The sequence below is a fragment of the Macrosteles quadrilineatus genome, unplaced genomic scaffold (assembly GCF_028750875.1).
Source record: "Macrosteles quadrilineatus isolate MER2022 unplaced genomic scaffold, UCM_ALF_1.0 Scaffold_9__3_contigs__length_116548681, whole genome shotgun sequence".
Taxonomy (NCBI): domain Eukaryota; kingdom Metazoa; phylum Arthropoda; class Insecta; order Hemiptera; family Cicadellidae; genus Macrosteles; species Macrosteles quadrilineatus.
In genome coordinates, this window is record NW_026542602.1 from 60,952,191 (window position 1) to 60,961,503 (window position 9,313).

Here is a 9,313-nt window from a genome sequence, read left to right on the forward strand (position 1 = left end):
CGAACTCGGAAAAGAAATCCCAAATTTGTTTATTATATAAGATTCTTTATTGCAGAACTTATTCATAAATATTTAAAAATGTAATAATGTTTAGAACGGTAAAAACATGAAAATTTTAAATACTAAAAAGGTACATACAAAATTTTACTATACCAGTCTCAAAATTAGACCATGAAGTTCAGTATAGTCTCGACTATACAACCTTCTGTGCTATATGACCCTCCCTACGAACGATCTAGTACTGTTAAATTGTGTTATATTTCATTGTGATAAGACTATACACCATAGTGGATACATTGAGACAATCTTTGTTGCCGCAACTGGCACCTGTCAGTAGGCCTACTCATATATATAAGCTTGACTTCAGACTTTTGCACTTGACTGTACTTTCAAATTATTTTTCACATTACCAGTTCGTCAACCCTCATACCTGCATCTCTTTGCGACCCCAAGCATTTGCAAAACGCAAACTTGCAGTTGAGTATCGTTTTATCTACAGAGAAGTAAAGTACAGAAGGAAACATTCAATGGTACACTTGAGAGCTGTCTAGCACTAGTCTCTGGTGTCTAGGGCACAGTCCAATACCCCCTCATGTACAACAACGCTCAAGATGGAGGAAGACCCTGTGCCCTGTGTAAAAGGAATTTCTACACAATGCTTGCTGCTCGGACTCCTCTTTGCTCATCACAAGTATATTGCCAGTACAACATACCAGACCTGTAACCAAGGTCGTCCTATAAGCAACTTTTCTTTGTACTTTACTTCTCTGTGTAGTGTGTGTTATATTATAATTTGCCTTGAATAGATTGTACGACAGGAAACCCGAATTAACTTAATGATTTTTAACATGTTTACAATTGGTCTAATTAAACAAAAATATTTTTTTGAAATTGAACCTTTCTGCTTAAATATGCTGTGAGGCCAGTTTAAGTCTGATAATTGAGAATCTACCGTTAAATTCCTCCTTACAATATTTATCTTAAAGGATTGGTTAAGTTAGGTAATTGAAGGTTACAGGTTGTAGTGTTATAAATAAAGATATTTCATACATGTTCCCTTATTAACTTGAGTTTAAAATTTATAAGCGCAGGTACTCTGGCAAGTAGGCCTAATTATATAAATTACTTATAAAAAGTAACATTTCATAGTAACAAAAATCTTAAAACCTGTTCTTTAAAAAATTTTGTTTTTAAAGGCAGCTAGATTTTTATTGGTTGAAATGCCAATGGCTTAGACAACTCAAAATTAGCTTACCAAATTAACATGGAAAGTAGCGATGTGTCAAAACCAAATCTCAAAACTACCACAATTTTGAAAAAAGTTTCGGTTTTGTTTCAAGATTCAATTGGCAAGTTTCGAGATTAAAAACCCAGAACAGAAACTGCAGATATTTTTTTCACTCATTATTTAAAAGAAAAAATTCCGAAAGCCTCCTTTTTAATCTTAAATGGTGACATAGATACAAAAACTATTCATTTCCTTTCTCCTTTCCGCTCTCAAAATATTGTGCAATATCCAATAATGTTAAGTTTTGGTTTCAGTTTTGAGATTTAAAATTTCTGATTAAATAGCTCAACAAAACACATGGAATATACTGTACTCACCAAGGACTATATCGTAACCACTGTCTCAAAACTAGTAATGACCATATTCTGTGGCACACTAACAGGAAACAGCTGTAGTGACGGTACCAGCTGTTGAGTGTACACGTCCGTCGTCTGCTTGTGTTCCCCATGCAGCTTGCGTATGTGTGCTCGTAGGTCCGGCTTGTTAGCGTATTGTTTGCCACAAACTGAACATTTGTGCCTTTTCTCCCCGTTGTGTCGCTGTATGTGCTCCACAAGTTTGGACTTGGAAATGAAAGATTTGCTACAAGCGCTTCTGTCGCAGACGTAAGGCTTTTCACCTACAAGTGAAATTAACGTTGCATAAATAAATTGACTTTAAGTGGCATAAATAGATTTTTCATCGAAAAATCTGAATGTTTTTACGAGTGTTTTATTTTGGTGACAACTAAGTGCACTGGTGGTGTCAATGTTTTTTCTCATATTTTCAGGTAGGGTTAACAATTTGATCCTTGACTCTTTTATTAACACTATAGGATTAGCAATAGTGTACACATAGAGTACTAATAAGTTAAAATAGTTTAAATGTTAGTTAAATTATAAGAAACAAAGCACTCTATAAATAAACTGAATAGAACTACCCTTAAATTTCTAAAGTTGATCCTTAAGGATGATATGGAAACCAATAAGGGAGTTTGTTTAATCTATGGTAAATTCAAATTGTATTTTTTTTCCAATGATACCGGTCCAATGTACTTGAATACTTAGGAATTTTAGCTCAAACCAGAATCCCTGCTAGACTGTGTCACTAATTAGAATAGCTAAAGTTTACATTATCTAAAGTTTTAAACTAAAATATGGGAAGTTAGAAAAGTAGCAAAATATATTTTGAACCCTCTAGTTTTTCAAACTATGTTCCTCGCCACATAATACTCGTTCAATAATGTTTTATCCATGAAAATGAATCCTCAGAATCTCATCTTTCTAATGGTATAAGATTCAATGTGATTTAAAACGTTTTCATATTTTAATAATAGAAAACGCTGACCCATATCGTCTTGATCGATAATCGACCAACGCCACTGAGGACTTGCGTTTTAGTGGTCGATAATCGACCCTTGCCAGATCAAGGGTTAAGATAGGCCTACATAAAGGAAATACATACCTGTATGAGTGCGGACGTGGAGTGTGAGTTTTTCCTTGGTGTTGAAAAGTTTCGCGCAATATTGGCACTCGAATCTTCTCTTGTTTGAGTGGCACTCGAGGTGGCTTGAAAGACTGTCTTGGGTCATGAATTTGTTACCACAAACCTGTAATGTATTTGTAATCAACAATTGAGCATCTATAAAATTTCATAATTAATTAATAATTGTATTCATAATTAATTTTTATAGCTCCGATGAGTGATTTGACGAATAATGAGTAAAATGCACATTTCTACATGTAGTCTTGATGCTTAGTCAACGATTGTCTGACAAAGTACGTTAAAGCACATAAAGGCTCTAGTCCGAAACTATTTTACACATTGCTTCAAACTAGGGCTAGAGGATTGCAGCACTTTTTAAATCCATTGGTGAACGGTGGGATTTGAACCTGGGACCTCAAGGACCAAAGTCCGCTCTACCACTAAACTAGCTAGCTTCAGTCAAAATATTTTACTACTCAAAGATATGTGTATATTAGCATGAAAACATAGGGTATGGGTTTCCACTCGCATTTAGACCTCTACCACGAAGTTGACTAGGACTGTGAATATGTAAACTTCAGTTTGCTGAATTTGTTGTTTGTTGGTCAGGAATATCCAAAACATCAATAGGTTGAGATACGGTAGAATTCTCTATGCAAAATAAATTAGTTACATTACCTTTACCATCATCAATCTGTACAGTAGTTCCCCGATTACTTTAGTTCCAAGGCTTAAGATGCCTTATCAAATCATTTGCCTCTCATATAACCTCTTATAACCTTTGGTTTTGTCATAAATAAAATTATCAAGCACATATAACCACATCAAGCACATATATTTCACACCCTCTTTGGTTGAAAATGCTGTCAGTGACAGTGAAATAATCTGACATTTTTTTTATAGTAATAAGTATTTTGTGTTTTTTTGTGTCTACTATCCTAACCAAAATCCTTAAAACCTACAAGAGAGTTCTGTTATTGTTAACTCATGGTTTTCTCTGACTTTTTCGCCAACTCTTTCAACAAAGTTTGCAGCCACTATGCTCTTTATCATGAACATTTGTACAGCCATTTCGACAACTTGATGGCCGCTACCGCTACCCGCTCCTTTCTTTTACAGACAAAACAATAATTTACTTTCTGGATATGTCCATGCCTTAACATTAAACATGTAAATTAATTATCAACTGTTTTACTTGTACCTTACAGTATGAATCTTATTCGTCTCTTACCTGGCATAAAAACTTGCGCTGTGCGCCGTGAACTTCTATCCTATGATTGGTCAGTTGCACCTTCTTACTGAACACGAGTCCGCAGCCGTCTGCGTCGCAGGGGAAGTGATCTTGCACACTCTCGTGTCTATTTACCAGATGTTTCTGTAGTGAAGTGCGCAACTTGAAGCCCAGTCCGCACTCTGTGCAGAAGAAACTCTCCACGCCCCTGGAGAGAAAAATTAGAGTTAATTTTATTTACTTTTGATACTATGAGTTTAATATGTCTTCTGGCGATCCCTCTTAGGGAAAATTGGTCTTCAAATGATAGGGGTAAAACAGAGAAAAAATATCTAGAAAGAGAAGTACATCAGTAGGTTAATTGTTGATGTTAGCTACCGAATTTCTGAATAATATTAAAGCTGTTTGAATACCTGCTATTAGGCAACCCATTCAAATTACAAAGCAAACTAGTTTCCGCTCCTATATGGAGCAATCATTAGGCAACAAAGGACAAAGTGGTTGAATTGATATTAATGTGGTTAAGTTTTGTAAGGAATTTCTTGTGAATAGACTCAACATGGTGTTTTCACAAGCTCAAAGATTGTATATTGCAGAAGAACACATTAAGATTATAACTACCTACATGAAATTAAACCAATAATACAATGATTATAGTTTCCATATACTCCCTTTAATCAATCTAAAAATATGTTACATTTTAAAAGAAACCATGTTGAATCTTATTTACAACAAATGTTAAACTACCCTAAACTGTGTAGACAACAATGCAACAATTCACATCAACTGACCAGTAATGAAGTAAAAAAATAGGGTTGTCAACTTATCAACTTTTTTTGCCCCTAAACAGTGTCTCTATACTTGCAATTCAGGCTACATAAAAAACACGCTCTACCTAGAAGACCAAGTTTGTCGTAATAATATTGTCTATCGTTTACAAAACCAGACTACAGTTAGTCTACTGACTTGTGTTGTTTCTTCTTGTGCCGGTTAAGCAGCTGCTTGGTATGTGCCATGTATGGGCACAGCTCGCAATGGTAGGGGCCTTGACTACAATGAGCGACATGGTATGAGATGCGCGCCAAGCTGCGGTAAACCTCACTACACACGCCACATGTGAACTTGCGCTGTGCCTGTAGCCTCGACACGTCCGTCAGCAACTCCACTCCCTGAGAAACACCGGAGAAAGTTCACAATTGAGATGGTTTTTGGAAAAAGTTAGCTTTGAAATATAAGCGATAAGGAATGGATAAAAAAATACCTAATAAAAAGAGTTCCTGGTGCAAAAAAAAATCACAACACTTAATAGATACGTTTTTAATGTTCAGTATAAAAAAATTAAATTTACAATAAATATTCTTCTGTCAGTGAAAAAATCTGTTGAATTTTTACCATTTTCAAATATTAAATTGAATGTAGATTGTAAAATTTGATAATCTATGATATGTCAGAGGACATGAATTAGACAAATCAAATAGAGAACAATCAATGTTAAAATACCTAAACTAGTAAACTAAAACTATCTTAGTCTTCAGTTGTATATATGTACTGCAGTGGAAAATCCAACTGATTAGTTTCTATCCTTGGTTAGAGAACTGCAGTGTTATTATTCCTTGATTTCCCAAATGTTTGCATTGTTCACCAAACATCAAAAGGAAACCTGAGGAGCCTAGTAAATGTAAAACTAACATCGAACAATTGTAAATTTAACAAACAAATGTTTTACACAATTCTACTAGGCCCTACTTTCTCTTCTCACTTCACTCTTACCAGAGATTCGTCTGTGTGTGTGTGTTGGTCGAACAGATCTTGTTGAGAGAAACTGGCAAAACAAACGGCGCAAACGAACAAATCCGTGCTTGACTCAGGTCTATGTGATATCTGAAAACAAAAATAACTAAGTTATAATAAATGGTAGTGATGCATGTCGTCTTTTTATGGGATCAGGAGGAACACCAGAGATGGGTAGGGGTCTCAAAATCTCAAGAAAAACAAGCTCAATCTTTTTTCTCTGTCTCACGTGATTGTGTAAAATATTTTGATGTTAGAAAATCAATGGCATAACTAACTGAGGTTACAAAAAGCCATGGTATTGGACAGACACTTGCCTCAGGCAGATATCACCAGCATGATGCACAGTTTGTGGATATCTGAATATTGACAGACTCTGAAGGGTGCAAAAGGGCTACAATGTGGCTAATGTACCAAGAGATAAGGTCTGCATCTACTAAATTACTTGTTAAAAGGTAGAATCCTAACACATTGATGGTAATTTTTTTTGGCTTGCCTACTATAGGATTTTTAAAGGCATCAAACAATCTTTTTTCTCCCTTTGGGGGGAAAAAGACATCTAAGATTCATAGAGGAAGGAGACATATTTCATTCCTCGAATCTAGTTTCGAGAAACGTTAATAAATGCTCTAAGCATCAATGGGAATTGAAAATTACAAAACCAACATACCTGTGGTAAGTCTGAAGGTTCTGAATCGTCTTCCAACTCATCGTCCTGACAATCAAGCACAGGCGCAGACTTGCATACGTGTCTCAACAGTTTCTCATTTGTCCTGTACTTCCTGTTGAAGAAACAAAAGACGAAAGTTACAGTTTTTAACTGTCTATACGTAGCTATGCTCACCTTTGATTTGAGACATTTTAAGCAGTACCGTATAGATTCTGCTCAAGATGTAATTTGTCATTGATACAGAATACTTTTTGACATTTTTTTACGATTTTCATGAGGGAACACCCAAACCCTGGTACTATCTAACGTCAAACTTTTGTTAGACTGCAAATATATAAGTTACAAATACATTTTACAAAATACATTTTTATTTAGAATCAATACAGCTTTTAACTTAATAATAGCCCAACTTTTTCCGATCTAAATTAACTAAAAATTACTTACAAAAATATCACATCATTCTTATTCAATATCTACAATAGTTTACATGTAGGCATAACTTTTAGTAACCTATTTGTCTGTTCTTGCAAAAACTAAGACAAAATAAACTTTTAAAAATTTACCTGTTGCAAAATTCACAAGTGTGGACCTTTTGTTTTTCATGGTCTACGACAATGGGTAGCGGTTCTTCCACTGCAGCTTCAATCTCTTTTGGGACAAAGCCTTCTTCTGCGTTTGGCTCTGAAAAGTTTGTTACAAATTCACGTAAAAGAAATCGTCAATTCTGAAAAGAGCTACTTACAAAAAAAAAGGTTTCAATGTTAAAAATTGCAAAGATATGTTTGGATATGCTTGTATAAAAAAACTGTCTGTGGTTTTCAAATGAGTTTAAAATTAACCAACGCTCTTTCAAAGTAGCCTACATGTGTTTGAAAAATGTATATAATGGTTTTAAAAACGTAAAACTTACCCAGGTCAGTAGTAGTTGTGGTAGTGAAGGTGACAAACTCAGCGGGTGCTATATCAGTATTATTGGGCAAGTCACAGAAGGTTGTCTCCGAAGGATTGATGACATCTTGCTTGTCAGTCACTTCAACGACACAATCTCGTAGACTCAACTGGAAGTTTTGCAATAAATATTAGCAACAACGGATGTTTCAATTCTCTAACTTACCATTGAAGAAACTCATCATAAGAGATTTTATAAATATTTTACAAAAATATAAATAAATACATAGCAACTGATTACGCTACTTCCATTTCAACCTCAAATAGTTTAGTTAAATTCTACCCACCTTATTACGTAGGTTTGAAATTAAACATACAAACATGAGAGCTTTAAGACCTTTTTAGGGAGACCTATCTCTGATTCAAATAATTTGTTCTTAAAGTAAATAAATCTCAATCATATATAGGTGAAATAATTTACCTGTAACTCGTTGCATAAATCAATGACAAAACCAACAAACTGTGGTGAACATTGTTCTACTGAATTTATTTTTATCTTATAGTTAAATATTAATGCTTCAAATATGTTCAATGTTGTTGCCTGAAACAAAGAAAAAATTTAGTTTAAAAATAATAATGTTATAATAAAGTAAAACATATTTAAATTGCCTGCACCTGATTAGTTACTTAAATCATTGCCTACAAGAAGTCCATGTCCAGGATATCTTTAACAGTTTGAAACAAATCTGCACTTTCCATAACAGAATATCTCCTTATGAAGAAAAGGCAGTTTCAAGTGCCACATACATTAGCCTAGATACACATGTTTTAATTGGATAAGAAAAAAATCTGATATTTTCTCTTAACTAAGTGTGGGGCAGACTTTCATAAGCGGCATCCCAAACAACCGAATGAAAATATCAAAATTAAATATATCGATACATCAATCACTTTCAGTTTGTCATTATTTTATATCGTAGGTTATAATTATAAAGAAACTAACTTAACACGAAAAAACTTGAATTTATTTACATTTGATGTTATTACATTCACATTCCTGGATAACTTACAACACCTTTGTTGCATAACGAAATGCATGAAAGTTCCTTTAATTAAGTTATCACTTTCAAAGCATCTAAGCAAATATCGCAATTAGATGGTTTGGGAATCAATTCCAGTTCTTGGAGGTGCCGGTATTTTACACAAATAAGATCGTCTTTAAAGGTAATTTCATTTAATTTCCAAAAGTTTCACTTAGGCTAGCGCCATTTAGGAACAATTGTTAATTTTATAAATATTCATCTATAGGTATGAATACTACATCTATCTATAGGTAGCTAACATGCCCATGTGTTATTATTAGGTATCGATCATTAGGCCTTTACAGAAATAACGATTGATATTTAAGTTTGATATAATCCATGTAAGTTATATTTAAGTTTGATATTTTAATTCAAGCTTGTTTGGAATACCGCTTATAAAAGTCTAAGCTACCTCTAAGTGTGTTTAGTGCAAAAATTCCCAATATTTCTCTTTACAGGGCCAACCCCACTCCTTTAAATCTCCCAACTTTTCTCTGGATTCGGCCGTACTTGGCAGCTGGAACTTGTATAGCTTTTCTATAGCTTCCTGTATCACTTGAATGGTAGCCTAATTAGACCTTGTGTAGCTCTGCTATTAATAAACCCCAAATTCAATAATTTGTTGGCCCATCTGTGCAGGGTCATTGAATCCTACAGCAGCTAGAAACTACGCTAACTTAAAATAGCAGCTAATTAGTAATGTAGATGGACAACATATTTTGACATTGATAAATTAAAATACACATCCCTCCCGCCCCGGCAAATAATAATAATAAATTATTACTTACCTTCTGTAAAAATGTTTCCAATGAAAGAAAGACTTTGCTTAGGAAAACATCCATTTTCACGGTTTAGCAGGATTATAATAATGTAACAGTCATTATTTCTTTCCAGTGTTG

At 34.2% G+C, this 9,313-nt stretch overlaps 1 protein-coding gene and 1 long non-coding RNA gene across 2 annotated transcripts; both read right to left on the reverse strand.

The window, feature by feature from the left end:
- Nucleotides 1–1,203: 1,203 nt before the first annotated feature.
- Nucleotides 1,204–7,574, reverse strand: LOC129003493 (gastrula zinc finger protein XlCGF26.1-like). The gene is made up of 9 exons (XM_054431789.1): nucleotides 7,559–7,574; nucleotides 7,355–7,474; nucleotides 7,008–7,125; nucleotides 6,445–6,556; nucleotides 5,754–5,864; nucleotides 4,950–5,152; nucleotides 3,984–4,191; nucleotides 2,732–2,876; nucleotides 1,204–1,907 (listed from the first exon to the last, which is right to left on the reverse strand). Exons 1-9 carry the CDS (start codon nucleotides 7,572–7,574, stop codon nucleotides 1,612–1,614), a joined length of 1,329 nt encoding a protein of 442 aa, XP_054287764.1. The 3' UTR covers nucleotides 1,204–1,611.
- A 199-nt stretch (nucleotides 7,575–7,773) lies between these two features.
- On the reverse strand, nucleotides 7,774–9,313 carry LOC129002725 (uncharacterized). The gene is made up of 2 exons (XR_008491596.1): nucleotides 9,203–9,313; nucleotides 7,774–7,933 (listed from the first exon to the last, which is right to left on the reverse strand). It is a non-coding gene; the product is annotated as an uncharacterized LOC129002725 (long non-coding RNA).

Bases quoted from the DNA above. Each gene is read 5' to 3' on its own strand.
- LOC129003493 (XM_054431789.1), bottom strand. The intron at 5,153-5,753 runs GTAAGAGTGAAG...GGTGTTTCTCAG, and splicing joins CACACACAGACGAATCTCTG to GGAGTGGAGTTGCTGACGGA. The intron at 1,908-2,731 runs GTATGTATTTCC...TTTCACTTGTAG, and splicing joins CCACGTCCGCACTCATACAG to GTGAAAAGCCTTACGTCTGC.